The 15,101-nt window shown below is 29.9% G+C and overlaps 3 protein-coding genes across 3 annotated transcripts; 1 reads left to right on the forward strand and 2 right to left on the reverse strand.

Moving 5' to 3' along the window:
- Positions 1 to 1,682: 1,682 nt before the first annotated feature.
- On the reverse strand, positions 1,683 to 4,655 carry LOC105203112 (peptidoglycan-recognition protein 1). The gene is made up of 4 exons (XM_011171876.3): positions 4,500 to 4,655; positions 3,767 to 3,974; positions 2,546 to 2,664; positions 1,683 to 2,426 (listed from the first exon to the last, which is right to left on the reverse strand). Exons 1-4 carry the CDS (start codon positions 4,552 to 4,554, stop codon positions 2,242 to 2,244), a joined length of 567 nt encoding a protein of 188 aa, XP_011170178.1. The 5' UTR covers positions 4,555 to 4,655; the 3' UTR covers positions 1,683 to 2,241.
- A 648-nt stretch (positions 4,656 to 5,303) lies between these two features.
- Positions 5,304 to 8,894, reverse strand: LOC120356878 (peptidoglycan-recognition protein 1-like). The gene is made up of 4 exons (XM_039459274.1): positions 8,812 to 8,894; positions 8,070 to 8,277; positions 6,728 to 6,846; positions 5,304 to 6,608 (listed from the first exon to the last, which is right to left on the reverse strand). Exons 1-4 carry the CDS (start codon positions 8,864 to 8,866, stop codon positions 6,424 to 6,426), a joined length of 567 nt encoding a protein of 188 aa, XP_039315208.1. The 5' UTR covers positions 8,867 to 8,894; the 3' UTR covers positions 5,304 to 6,423.
- A 3,186-nt stretch (positions 8,895 to 12,080) lies between these two features.
- LOC120356879 (alpha-ketoglutarate-dependent dioxygenase alkB homolog 4-like) lies at positions 12,081 to 14,994 on the forward strand. Its single transcript, XM_039459275.1, has 5 exons — positions 12,081 to 12,419; positions 13,782 to 13,907; positions 13,987 to 14,079; positions 14,148 to 14,575; positions 14,659 to 14,994. Exons 1-5 carry the CDS (start codon positions 12,222 to 12,224, stop codon positions 14,807 to 14,809), a joined length of 996 nt encoding a protein of 331 aa, XP_039315209.1. The 5' UTR covers positions 12,081 to 12,221; the 3' UTR covers positions 14,810 to 14,994.
- The last annotated feature ends 107 nt before the right edge of the window (positions 14,995 to 15,101 follow it).

The raw sequence follows: 15,101 nt of genomic DNA on the forward strand, positions 1-15,101 counted from the left end.
CAGGTTTAGATTGACAACATTTAGATTGATATTCTATAAACTTATTTCAAGACCATCTTAAATATTATAAGCTTTCTACAATAAGCTATTAAGCCTGTTTTACAATAGCATAAACACAAGCCCGTCAGGTTGTAAGATGTGGTTTTAAGAGCTCGTAAGCGAATGAAAAATTTTCATTTCTTACGTTATACGTTTTAACCTTACATTTTGTGTTTACTGCTATTATAGGCTTTGTTTACACCGAATACTTGATACGCGTAATATTTAGTAACTTTCTATTCAATTATCTTAATTTCGGTAACAAATTTAATGAATAGTATATTAAGCTGGTACAATATGAATCAAGATAATTAATTAAATATAGATATCACATATACATTTACACGTATTGTCAAAATTAAAACAATTTAATAGAAAGTTACTTGTTAGTATGCGTATCAAGTGTTCGGTGTAAATTAGGCTATAGAACAGGCTTAAGATCACAGCACAGACTTTGGCATAACGCATAAGGCATAGTACATAGCGTATCGCGTGCTCTCGCACATACTTGTGTATAAAAGCTTTATGTTCTAATCTCAATATTTTATTTTGTATCATATCGGACTATTTATTTATTAAATAAATATGTACATACAATGCGGTGTCGATAGCTGGCTTGGAACTATGAGCCCGTGGAATTATCGCAATCGAATTGCATCGAATTTTGTTGTGGTTATGAGTTAGCACGGCTTATATTAACATAACCACATGACATAAAGCATTAAAAATTTATCCATACGAATTTTTCGACCCCTTATGTCTTGTGCTTTACGCACTATGTACTCTACATTATGAGTCTTCTACAATAAGCTATTAGTTGGTATAATAAGTCATAAGTTAAAGTGAGAGTAAACGCGCTAGACAAAGAAAGATAGCGCGGCCGGACAAGTGATTACAAAGATTAACGTTACATCGCGCTATCCTTACAATATTTAAGTTTCATATCAAACAAGAAATTTTTAATTGATTAATCTGTATGCTATAACAAAAAATTATAATTGTTCTATTCTCTGCTTTTGTAGTAGAACGTTTTTTAATGAATTTTTTTTAAGGAATTAGGCTACAGTAGAATTTTAAAAAATTTGAAACTTTTTTTGGCTTAAATAATACTTTAAGGTCTTAAAAATAAACTACAAAATGTATCATAAGTAAGAAAAGCTTTGTAATAGATATTAAGCTCTGTTAAAGCTTATTAAACACTAATTGAAACTTAAAACACGTTTTTCTCAAAATTATGTTTTTTAAATTGGGCGGAAGGATAACTCGGTCCAATTTTTATCGATTAACTTCAAATTTTAGGCAGTTTTAAAATAATATTCTACACGGAAGTACTTACGGAATTTTAATTTCACTGTAAACTTTTTTTGTTATAAATAATTTTCTCGTCATTTTTTTTTGTTAAACACTACAATATTTTTTCATTTATGCACCATTTTTGCAAAAAACGAAAAAAAATTTCCGTACTTCTATAGAAAATATATCTAGATTCAAAATATCTTTGGATTTTTAGTCTAGACAAAAAATTATGGAAGAAATCTTTTCGCCCGTGTGATGTCAAAATAGAAAGCCTTTACAAGCGGATACGTATCGCCGCCATTTTTTATTATAAAAAAAAGTAATATCAATATTTGAACAATAAAAGATAAGGAATAAAGTAGTTTATTTGAATTTTTTTGAATTGTGTACGTATACACAAGCTGATCAATTCATGTACAATCTTCAACAATAGTACATTATGTACCCCAGAGCCGAGCTTTGCCGTTCTCGACTGAAAACAACGTCCGAAGTTGAGAACGCGCTCGACTTCACGGTGCATACGGTATTTTATGCAAAGGAAGTACGCGCTTTATGCGTCACATTGCAGAAGAGTATTGCAACATCTCCAACTATGTTGCGTGGCAAGAGGGGGTCTATGGGGAGGGGGGGCGGAGCCCTCCCCCCCGCGATGGTCCAGGCGGCGAAGCCCTCTGGTCAAGGGCGAAACTTCTTAATCAGAGAAGGCGCGGAGTCACGTGACAAAAGTGCGCATGTGGAACCATACGAGATATTGATTTTGTTCATTTTGCCGTCCACGGATGGCAATATCCCCTACCCCAAAAATTGCCCATTTATGGCCATGTTACCAACTGTCCCGCAATATTGCGAAAAACGTGCTTCCTTTGCATAAATATCTTTATTATATCGAAAACATCCACTTCTCGTCTAAGGTTCGCTACTCCATTCAGGCCAATTTTGGATCTGGGCGTAGAGTTGATTTCCAGGACTAGCTGTTGCGGTCACCTGTCGTGCACCAAGCACGCGTACATTGTTTCGAAGGATATGTTGGGATTTTCCACATTTAATTAATTGGTGTGCGGTGTCTAACATGTTCTGACTAGCTTCTTTGTCTGAAACAAATTCGTCAAAATATTTAATTTCGAGTATACAAAATAATATATAAATGTTAATATAAATATTGTTGAAACAATTGTGACAAATAAGTTTCACAAGATTTATCTATACTTACTCTGAAAATTTCCAATGAAAGCTATACCGATAGACTTTTTATTATATCCGTACGTGTGTGCTCCTTCGCGGGTCCATCCGCATCCTTCGTATACGTTTCCATCATCGCCAATCAAGAATCTTTAAAAAAAATAATTAATATTAAATCAACAATCATTGTCTTATATACATATAAATATACATATAATATATTTTTTTCTTGATGAAACTAAACAAAATTTCTTCATTTATGTTTAAGATTATCAAATTTTTAAAAAGAAATTTGTATTCTTACTTATATATGAGACAATGTATGATTATTAATTTGGTACAAATGTTTTTGTATACAAATAAAAATAATTGATAATTACTAGAATACATTTTACTTAATCTTTAAGAGCATGAAATATCCAAATAAACATAGATCAAATAGTATCAGACATGCTATCCCTCCTTTCGTCGCACGCTACCCACTACCTTGGTGAAAGTGTTGGAAAGATTCGGATACAGATTTCGTATAAAAATAGATTAACGCAGATAGAAAAAAAAGAAAGATAGAAAGAAATATAGTTAAAAAGTTTTTTTTCGAATTGTTACCGGATTGTTCATTCCGATTAAAACTCGAGATTGAAAACCTTGTCCGTACGAGCGTCGGATTCATTTAGACTGGACTCACAGATTGAGAAGGATTGAACAAATTATTAAGATAAGTTTTGGGTTTATTTGGATTGGACTCCAGGATTGTAAAAGATTGAATGACTGTTTCGGATTTATTCAGATAGAACTTGGAATTGATGCACGGATTGAGAAAAGTTACAAATTTGATTCGGTTTAGGACGAACATAGATTTCAAAACTGTTCGTAAAAGTTTGGAAATGTTTGTATTAAAATCCTAATCAAAACTTTTATCAGGGTACCATTTTCTCGCCCTACAACTTATGCGAACAAGCGCTTTCTCTCCACACACTCTTATTCGTACGACTTTAATATTTTATAACTTGAAAATTATTATAAATAATGCAAAATAATATAACGTTTTGATTTATCTCAATCTTTTTTACCTTTTCACGTGCGATCATGCAAGTGGTTTGGGACACCCTATATAAGTAAGATCATTGATTCATATGTAAACAAGAAATAGTATTATTACAATAATAAATAAGGCAAATAATTAGTTAAAAATTAGTATCGATCAGAATGATTTAAAAAATCATATAACCATAATCGAAATAATATAGCTTACGAGTAACCAATGTCATCCCAGCCGAGTGTATCCATATGGTATCCACGAATGCTGTCAACTCGAGCTGTACATGTCTCGCGCGTATTACATTTGTCGGTGGTCGTATGCTGTATTATCACGTAAGGTATTGGTACTATTAAATAATTGACATCTCCAGCGGGGACACTGGTCCACTGAGTTCTACTGATAATGTTTGGACATTTGTCCTCTGCAAAAACATTCAATAAAAAATTAATCTTATTTGATTATAACGTTAAAGAAAAATAGTTTTTTAATCGAGAAGAGAAGACTTTAAAAGTCAAAGAAATTGAAGGTTCTTTAGGTGTCAAAAAAATGCAAAAAAAAACATTTACTTATCTGAATAATAAGAAAATAAAAAAGCGATTAAAAATGGATTTATATTTTTACAACAATCTTTTATACTTTGTGTATATTTAAATGCATATTTTTATACATTCTGAATATATACATTTATACATTTGTACATGTATATTCTGTATATATGTTTAATTCTTGTTCTTTTTAGAAAAGTAGTTATTAGCAATATCAAACAAATGAAGAGAATTTATGTTATTTTTTTTGCTGAACTGTTTTTTTTCCAAATAACAAAAAATTTTTATAATATAAGGAATTAATAGGTAAAAAAGTAAATATAGTACATTTCGCAAACAATTTCAAAGGATTTTACAAAATAATGAATAACGGTCAACTGAAAATTTAGAAAAATACTTACCAGCAAAACTAGCAGGAAGTGCCAACAAAAGCACGAAGCAGATTTTTGAAATCATCTTCACAGCATAAAGCAACGGTCTGCGACTGTAAGAAGAACGTCTAAAGTTCAGAATATAATACCAATATCTCGGATTGCGATAACCTATAACTAAAAGATAACAAAAGTCACTGAATAATATTTATTAACTTTTTATATCATTTTTAATCGTAAAAAAGATGAGGGAGAAACATAAATTACTATAATTTATTATTTGTTTTATAAGTAAATCTCAGAACAACCCGGTAAATAATTTTTCCTGTATAATTAATATTATTATTATAGTTATACATAATTATGTATTAAATGTCCATATACAGGATGAGACAGAAGTCTAGATACACCTAAGTAACTCAGAAAATATAAGTTTTGCAGAAAAGTGTTTCAGACAAAAGTTGTATGGTTTAAAAAGATTTATTTACTGATTTTATCAATTTGATCTTGGATGGCGATCGCCAAGATCAGATCGAAATCACATTTTTTAAATAGAACATTCTGTTTTTGATTCCAGAATCTAATAGCTGGTGTCAAGAGTTTTCTAAAACACTACAAGAAAGTTTATTTTCATTGAGTATTTTCCGAGTTATGAGGCTTGAAAGCTACAGTGTATTGTAACTTTCAAGCGTCATAACTCGGAAAGTACTTAACAAAAATAAACTTATTTATAGTGTTTTGGAAAGCTCTTGAAATCGACTACAAAAAAATGCAATAAAAAATATAAAATGTTAAGGAAGTACCAATACCCCCCTTTCATTAGGATATTATCGATACTCTAACATTATATCTTTTATTGCACTTTCTTGTAGTCGCTTTTGAAAGCTTTCCAAAACTTTACAAGAAAGTTTTTTTTTGTTAAGTATTTTTTGAGTTATGACGCTTGAAAGTTACAGTACACTGTAGCTTTTGAGCCTCACAACGTGTTTCAAGTTTCAATTAGTGTTTAATAAGTTATAACAGAGCTTAATATCTATTACAAAGCTTTTCTTACTTATGATACATTTTGTAGTTTATTGTTAAGACCTTAAAGTATTATTTAAGCCAAAAAAATTTCTAATTTTTTTTAATTCTACTGTAGCTTAATCCCTTAAAAAAAATTCGTTAAAAAACTTTTTGCTACAAAAGCAGAGAATAGAACGATTAAGATTTTTTGCTATAGCATAGAAATAAATCAATTAAAAATTTCTTGTTTGATATGAAACTTAAATATTGTCGAGAATAGCGCAATTTAATGTCTACCTTTGTAATTACTTGCCCGCGCCATCTTTCTTTCTTTGTCTAACGCGTTCGCTCTCACTTTAAAGTTCCTTTCCTCCTTTCGGAAAGTATCATTGTATTTTCTGTACTTATACATATAATAAAGTATCTTTTATACACAAGCTGGCCGATTCACGCACAATCTTCAACAATAGTACATTATGTATCCCCGAGTTTTGCCGTTCTCGACTGAAAACAGCGTCCGAAGTTGAGAACGCGCTCGGCTCCACAGTGTATACGGTATTTTATGCAAAGAAAGTACGCTTTTTTGCGTCACACCGCAGAAGAGTATTGCAACATCTCCAATTATGTTGCGCAGCGAGGGGGAGTCTGGGGGGGCAACCTCCCCCTCCAGCGATGGTCCAGGGGGCAGAGCCCTCTGTCAGGGGTGCAGGCAGCGAAGTCTCCTGGTCAGGGGAGGCATGAAGTCACGTGACAAAAGTGCGCATGGTGAACCGTACGAGAATATTGATTTTGCCCATTTTGCCGTCCACGGATGGCAATATCCCCTACCCCAAAAATTGCCCATTTATGGTCATGTTACCAACTATCCTGCAATATTGCGAAAAACGTGCTTTCTTTGCATAAATACTATCTTTATTCAATCAAAAACATTCACTTCCCAAACACTCGTCTATGGTTCACTACTCCATTCAGGCCAATTTTGGATCTGGGTGTAGAGTTGATTTCCAGGACCAGTTGATGCGGTCACCTGTCGTGCACCGAGCACGCGTACATTGTTTCGAAGGATATGTTGGGATTTTCCACATTTAATTAATTGGTGTGCGATGTCTAACATGTTCTGACTAGCTTCTTTGTCTGAAACAAATTCGTTAAAATATTTAATTTTCAGTATACAAAATAATATATAAATGTTAATATAAATATTGTTGAAACAATTGTGACAGATAAGTTTCCCAAGATTTATCTATACTTACTCTGAAAATTTCCAATGAAAGCTATACCGATAGATTCTTTATTATATCCGTATGTGTGTCCTCCTTCGCGTGTCCATCCGCGTCCTTCGTATACGTTTCCATCACCGCCAATCAAGAAGCTTTGAAAAAAAATAATTAATATTAAATCAACAATTATTGTCTTATATACATATAAATATATATATAATATTTTTTTTCTTGATGAAACTAAACAAAATTTCTTTATTTATGTCCAAGATTATCAAATTTTTAAAAAGAAATTTGTATTCTTGTTTATATAAGAGACAATGTATGATTATTAATTTGGTACAAATTTTTTTTGTATATAAATAAAAATAATTGATAATTAATAGAATACTTTTTTTAATCTTTAAAAGCATGAAATATTCAAACAAACATAGCATAGATCAAATAGTATCGGACATGCTATCCTTCGTCGCACGCTACGCACTAACCTGGTGAAAGTGTTGAAAAGATTCGGATACAGATTTTGTACAAAAATGGATTTACGCAGATAGAAAAAAAAAGATAGAAAGAAATATAGTTAAAAAGTTTTTTTTGGATTGTTACCGGATTGTTCATTCCGATTAAAACTCGAGATTGAAAACCTTGTCTGAACAAGCCTCGGATTCATTTGGATTGAACTCACGGATTGAGAAGGATTGAACAAGATAGGTTTTGGGTTCATTCAGATTGGACTCCAGGATTAAAAAAGATTAAATGACTGTTTCGGATTCATTCAGATAAAACTTGGAATTGATGTACGGATTGAAAAAAATTACAAATTTGATTTGGTTTAGAACGAACACAGATTTCGGAACTGTTTGTAAAAGTTCGAAAAAGTTCGTATTAAAATCCTATCCGAAACTTTTAGCAGGGTACCATTCCATCGCCCCACAGCTCATGCGAACAAGCGTTTTCTCTCCACACAGTCTTATTCGTACGACTTCAATATTTTATAACTTGAAAATTATTGTAAATAATGCAAAATAATATAAGACGTTTTGATTTATCTCAATCTTTTTTATCTTTTTACGTGCGATTATGCGAGTGGTTTGGAACACCCTATATAAGTAAGATATAAGATCATTGGCTGCGTTCAGCAGACTCAACAGTTGAGTGAGCGCTCGCTGTTATTGGTATTCTAAATCTGAAAGTCTGATTGGATGATCTAAAAGAATATCTCAACATGTTGAGTCTGCTGAACGCAGTCATTGATTCATACGTAAACAAGAAATAGTATTATTACAATAATAAATAAGGCGAATAATTGGTTAAGAATTGGTATTGATCAGAACAATTTAAAAACTTGTATAACTATAATCGAAATTATATAGCTTACGAGTAACGAATGTCATCCCAGCCAAGTGTATCCATATGGTGTCTTCGAACGCTGTTAACACGAGCTGTACATGTCTCACGCGTATTACATGTGTTGGTTGTCGTATGCTGTATTATCACGTAAGGTATTGGTATTATTAAATAGTTGACATCTCCAGCGGGGACATTGGTCCACTGGGTTCTACCGATAATGTTTGGACACTTATCCTCTGCAAAAATATTCAATAAAAAATTAATCCTAATTGATTATAACGTTAAAAAAAAAAATAGTTTTTTAATCGAAAAAAAAAAAAACTTTAAAAGTCAAGAAAATTGAAGGTTTTTTAGGTGTGAAAATATGTAAAAAAAGCATTTACTTATCTGATTATAAGGAAATAAAAAAGCGTTCAAAAATGGATTTATATTTTTACAATAATATTTTTTATATTTTGTGTATATTCAAATGAATATTTTTATACATTCTGAATATATACATTTATACGTTTGTACATACATATTTTGTATATATATTTAACTCTTGTTCCTTTTTGAAAAGTAGTTATTAGCAACATGGAATAAATGAAGAGAATCTGTTATTTTTTTTCTTTTTGCTGAATTGTTTTTCTTTCACAAATGACAAAAACTTTTTATAATATAAGAAATTAATAGGTAAAAAAGTAAATATAGTACATTTCGCAAACAATTTCAAAGGATTTTACAAAATAATGAATAACGGTCAACTGAAAATTTAGAAAAATACTTACCAGCAAAACTAGCAGGAAGTGCCAACAAAAGCACGAAGCAGATTTTTGAAATCATCCTCACAGCATAAAGCAACGGTCTGCGACTGTAAGGAGAACGTCTAAAGTTCAGAATATAATACCAACAGTATCTCAGATTGCGATAACTTATAACTAAAAGATAACAAAAGTCACTGAATAATATTTATTAACTTTTTATATCATTTTTAATCGTAAAAAAGATGAGGGAGAAACATAAATTACTATAATTTATTATTTGTTTTATAAGTAAATCTCAGAACAACCCGGTAAATAATTTTTCCTGTATAATTAATATTATTATTATAGTTATACATAATTATGTATTAAATGTCCATATACAGGATGAGACAGAAGTCTAGATACACCTAAGTAACTCAGAAAATATAAGTTTTGCAGAAAAGTGTTTCAAACAAAAGTTGTATGGTTTAAAAAGATTTATTTACTGATTTTATCAATTTGATCTTGGATGGCGATCGCCAAGATCAGATCGAAATCACATTTTTTAAATAGAACACTCTGTTTTTGATTCCAGAATCTAATAGCTGGTGTCAAGAGTTTTCTAAAACACTACAAGAAAGTTTATTTTTATTGAGTACTTTCCGAGTTGTGAGACTTAAAAGCTACAGTGTACTGTAACTTTCAAGCCTCACAACTCGGAGAATAGTCAACAAAAATAAAATTTCTTGTAGAGTTTTGGAAAGGTCTTGACACCAGCAATTAGATTCTGAAATTAAAAATAGGGTTCTATTTAAAAATATTGACCTCACCTTGATCTGACCTTGGCAATGCCACTTAAGGTCAAATTGATAAGATTAATAAATAGATTTTTTTGAACTATACAACTTTTGTCTAAAACACTTTTCTGTAAAACTTATATTTAAGTTATTTAGGTGTATCCAGACTTTTGTCCCACTCCGTATATTAAAATATATATAATTAAGTATTATTATGTATAATTATAATTATATAATGATTGTATACAATTTGATATAGTCATTACATATAATTATACATAATTACATACGATTATATATAATTATATATCATTATATGTTATTACATATATTTCAATATACATATAACACGATATATATATATATATATATATATATGATATATAATTATAAATAATTATAATAAAAACTTGTTACTCCCTAAATTGAAATTAGTGTATTATTCACTGAAAGGCAATGAATAGTCTGTTTTCACTGATATACTTATACTGTAATATTTTATTCAGTAATATATGCACTATTTTTCAATAACAATACACTAGTTCTGTCAATGACAGTATCCTATTCTTAATCAGAAAATCACTAAAAAATAATAATCACCCAAATAGCACAAAATACATATTTATAAAATATTTACTAAATATTTATAATATTTATTTTAATATTTTATAAACATTTAATAAATATTTTTATGGTTTTAAATTTGACAGATCATAAATATTTATCATAAACGTTTGCAAAATATTTATGATAAATTTATAATAATTATTTTGAAAATGTTTGAAATATCGGCATAAATACTTATTACACCACATAATTCCATTGAGCAAAACAATATTTTTATAATATTTTAAAAAACAATTTTCGCAAAGAAATTCTATTCTAGGAATATTTTTTCGGAAATTCCCAAGTGGTCACCCATCCAAGTCGCGATCTCAGTGAACGTTTCTTAACCTCTGTTGTCACCGTAAACTAATTCCTTGTGATAACCTATGAACAGTTTGTGCTGATATGTGTATATGTATAACTGGTACATCAGGTCAATATACAGGGTGTCTGACAATTAATGATAAATATCTCGCATGTAGGTAGAATGGATCAAACTGAGTCAAAAAGTCTTGTACCACTTTGCGATCTTCGCAATAGTTAACGAGTTATAAATTATTAAAGTATCCGAATTAGTTCCATCCATCGCCAAATCCAAGCGCGTGATTGAAGTTGCCAAACGTGCAGGGCGGGGAGTTTACTTGAAAAAAATGACGGTGGACATTCATGACTATGAAAGGAGGGGGCAGCGTTACGCGCCATTCTTGCGTAGCCGCGTTGCTGCTAGCAAACTTCCCGCCCTGCATGCTTAGCAACCTCAATCACACGCTTGGATTTGCCGATGGGCGGGATTAATTTGGAATTTTTATTAATTTATAACTCGTTAACTGTTGCGCAGATCGCAAAGTGGTACAGAACTTTTCGACTCAGTTTAATCCATTCTACCCATATTGCGAAAGATTTATCATTAATTGTGAGACACCCTGTATATACGTTATTGAAAAAATAAAATATATATAATTAAAATATATTATTTATATAAACATATATAAAATTGTAATTTTTTACTATTTTTACAAAGGCGGAATAGCATCTGGAACAACTTTTATTATTTGTTTAAATAAGAATGCAACTAGAAAATATATGTTAATATAATACAATAACACAGGCACACAAAATAAAAAAAGTGTTATATCGGAGGGACTACACCTATGTATCCATATGTATTTGACGCCCTGAAACCGACTTCAGAATTACTCCATCAGGTCAGAATTTTTTTTTACCATGTTAAATAGTGTGTAATTTTAAGAAACGTTTAGTAATTTTTTGAGTGTAAAAGAAAATCTTGATCTGATGGAGCAATTCTGAGGTTATATTCAGTTTCAGGGCGTCAAAATACATAGGGATACATAGGTGCAGTCTCTCGGACATGACACTTTTTTTCTTTTGTGTGCCTGTGTAATTAAATAAAATTCTTTGTGATGACTTGTGAGATTTGTAAATTCTTGCTATAATATTTATTATTTTATTTATCATAAATATTTACTGAAATATTTTATAAAATATTTTAGTAAATATTTATTTTTTATTATCATAAATATTTTAGAAAATATTTTGTAAATATTTTACTAACATTTTAAATAAAAATTTTTATAATTATTTTCATCATGTACATAAAATATAAAGTATAAAATGTATATTCATAACATTTTATAAAAAAATATTTATGATAAATATTTATTAATATTTATCATAAATATTGTGTGCTAACTGGGTAATGTCTTAACGACATCTTTAATGTCAGTAAAACATCATTGAAACGTCATTTGACGTCACTTTATTTATTAGGTTTATTAAATGGTTATTAATGATCGCATTTAAGTAACCACATGCATGTCTATCATATCTATTATATATTTTATAATATTTATTAGTAAGCATATTTTAGTAATTTCTATTATAAATATTTTTCTGTTTTAGAACTTAATAATTAGATGTGATATTTTAAATTAATCGAATGAGGAATAAATAGTTCTTTGTTCAAATCGATATATCGATGGATACGATAACTTGTCGAGAATCGACTTTGGAACACATTCGCAGCATTGGCAAATGTTGGCAGCACTGTACTGTAGTCTTGCTAGTATATTTCCATATTTTCGACTTCCGTATGTTTTTTGTTTGATATCGAAAGGAAAAAGAAACACAATGGAGACTGTGCGACCATGCGGTTGCAAAGGGATACGCTCTTGTTTGATTTGCGAAATCGAATATGAGATTTCGAAGCCAGATTTGAAGAACGAGTTACAGGTAGACCACCGGAGTGTCTTAACCTATCAATGTTACTCGTATCGGAATTTCTCGCGATTAGTTGCGCAATTCCTTTCTCAAAAGTCGAAGAAACAACTTATTTACGGCAAAACACATTAATTTTAAGGACTTTTCCCGATCAATTTTATCAATACACATCGCTTATTTGTTACAACAAATACATAACCTAAAAAGCAAAATTTTTCCAGTTTAAATGTTTTAATCATTAAAATTTTGTGATCTTTAAAATTGAGAGTTTAATGTAAGCTAATTGTAAATAAATAAAAATATTAGTGTATAGTTCTTCCTTTATTATATTGAATTCTCATTACAATAATTTTTGCAAACAAAAAAATGACCATTTTTTTAGTTCTGTGATAGCAAATGGATGATAGTCTTTCAATTAATGATTGATGATATATTTACAATATGATTATTCAGAAATGTAGCTAATCCAATTAATGTGCAAAATGTTTGATAAATATTTCTATTCCTATTTTACGTTTGTGGCGATTACTATTAGGTTGGTAGGAAAATAATGTTTGTTTTTATATTATTTAATTTGCGACTTGTTTTTAGAATAAATTTCTTTTAATATATTCATCTTATATATCATTTTAAAGTGCAGATTTCATTCTATATTTCTTTGCTATTGGTTTTAAACATTAGAAAAAGATAAATAAACTAAACCATTTTAAAGTTATACCATATTGCAAACGGACCTAAATGTTATGAAAAGATATTTTATCTGAGACTTTAATATGTTTCAATTTTAAATACAATAATATATTACATACATATGTAAAAACAAAATTTATCTTAATAAGTTAAACTGGAAATTTAAAAATGATTTGTGGATATTTAGAGGTATATAAGAAAAGAGTATCCTTTTGAAAAACAGTATATCCGATGTATCCTGTATCTTTTTTATTTAGGATTATTATCTTTCACACATACACTATTCTAAAAAATGGTTTTCAGAGGTTTTAAAAAGAATTATATATATACACATATATATATCTAAGAAAGAAATTTATCTGAGAATTTCACCACTTGGTTGTGCCTTTTTTACTGTCTATCGTATACTAGTCTTTTGATTGAATCTGCTCCTTTAAATGGCTGAAAATACCAGAAAAACCAGTTTGCTTGTGTAAAAAAAAAACATTTACTTCTTGTTTCTTATTTTGTTTTGAAATCATTCTATAGATTTAAGGAAATGTACACAAATCTCTATAACACCAAAATTGAGAAAACATGTTTTCTAAAAATTCATAGTTTAATTACACAAATTTATGAAACATCTAATTTTTTATCGTCTGATTTCTTAAGTAGTTAAAAATATACTTATATGTATTATTATAGAAAAACAAAAGTTACATTTATTGTCCACATTGTGATAAATTATCACCTGGATGGGATATAGATGAATATAAGAAACATCCTTATCACGATGGGAATTTAATTGATTATCCTGGTGTTTACATCAAGGTAATATGATTATTATATTTTATAATATACTTTTTATAATATAATAAACATTACACTATATATATTGTGTATGTCCCAGCTAGATTTTTTAAAGGAAGATGAGAGTAAGGAGCTCATGAAAGCACTCGATGATATTCCTTGGCAAGCTTCACAAAGCGGTAGAAGAAAACAGGTATATAATATCTCTAAAGTATTTTGAATGTATTTATATTTTTATATTTAAATTGATACGTCTTATAGAATTTTGGGCCAAAATGTAATTTCAAGAAGCGAAAATTACAATTAGGGTCATTTAACGGCTTTCCCAAAACAACACAGTTTGTACAGAAGAAATTTGAGGAAATCCCGTTGTTACATGATTTTAAAACTATTGAACAATGTTCACTGGAATATGATTCTGAACGAGGCGCGTCTATCGATCCCCACGTGGACGATTGTTGGATTTGGGGAGAACGAATAGTAACCGTGAACGTTCTCGGTGATTCTGTTTTGACTATGACTCCTTATCATGGTCCGATAACACGATATAATTTAGACTACGTATCAAAATACGATTCCATCCTAGAAAAAGACATGCACAAGACACGATCTTTAGATACTGATGATAACATAGTAATACGATTACCAATGCCTGCTAGATCACTCATGGTTTTATATGGTCCAGCAAGGTATAACACTCTGCTTAGGAATATTAAAGGAAAAATTATATTTCATAGAAATAATATTAATATGTGATGTTTTTGTTTAATAGATATAAATGGGAGCATTCTGTGCTTCGACAGGACATCACGTCGAGACGCGTTTGTCTCGCCTATCGTGAACTAACACCTCCGTATCTCGAAAATGGAGAACATCAAGAGGAAGCTTCTGAGATTTTAAGGCAAGCTTCTCTTTTCTGGTGATGTTAATATGAAATTAATATTTTAATAATTGTTGCATTTATTTATAAAAAGAATAGATAATCCTTAAGGATGTGTATTATTTGGCGTGATAAATGTAAATACTGTTTTAATAGAGTAAAGATATTTTATTCTTAATATACAGTGCATTAAGAATGTACAGCAAATAACATCTCTCTGCAACAGTCTATATAGTATTTTAAAATAATGCCTTTACTTTATAAATATTCTCACACACACACACAATGAGGTATTACATTATCTACATAAAATTTGAATTCAAACATCACAATAT

This window comes from Solenopsis invicta, unplaced genomic scaffold, assembly GCF_016802725.1.
Source record: "Solenopsis invicta isolate M01_SB unplaced genomic scaffold, UNIL_Sinv_3.0 scaffold_161, whole genome shotgun sequence".
In the NCBI taxonomy this organism is placed as follows: domain Eukaryota; kingdom Metazoa; phylum Arthropoda; class Insecta; order Hymenoptera; family Formicidae; genus Solenopsis; species Solenopsis invicta.

Coding starts and splice junctions, on each gene's coding strand:
- LOC105203112 (XM_011171876.3), bottom strand. CDS start 4,554: ATGATTTCAAAAATCTGCTTCGTGCTTTTGTTGGCACTTCCTGCTAGT. Junction 3,975..4,499: donor ACTTCCTGCTAGTTTTGCTG/GTAAGTATTTTT, acceptor ATGTTTTTGCAG/AGGACAAATGTCCAAACATT. Junction 2,427..2,545: donor TTTCATTGGAAATTTTCAGA/GTAAGTATAGAT, acceptor AATTTGTTTCAG/ACAAAGAAGCTAGTCAGAAC.
- LOC120356878 (XM_039459274.1), bottom strand. CDS start 8,866: ATGATTTCAAAAATCTGCTTCGTGCTTTTGTTGGCACTTCCTGCTAGT. Junction 6,847..8,069: donor TGGGATGACATTCGTTACTC/GTAAGCTATATA, acceptor TTTTTTTCAAAG/CTTCTTGATTGGCGGTGATG. Junction 6,609..6,727: donor TTTCATTGGAAATTTTCAGA/GTAAGTATAGAT, acceptor AATTTGTTTCAG/ACAAAGAAGCTAGTCAGAAC.
- LOC120356879 (XM_039459275.1), top strand. CDS start 12,222: ATGTTGGCAGCACTGTACTGTAGTCTTGCTAGTATATTTCCATATTTT. Junction 13,908..13,986: donor ATCCTGGTGTTTACATCAAG/GTAATATGATTA, acceptor TGTATGTCCCAG/CTAGATTTTTTAAAGGAAGA. Junction 14,080..14,147: donor AAAGCGGTAGAAGAAAACAG/GTATATAATATC, acceptor TACGTCTTATAG/AATTTTGGGCCAAAATGTAA.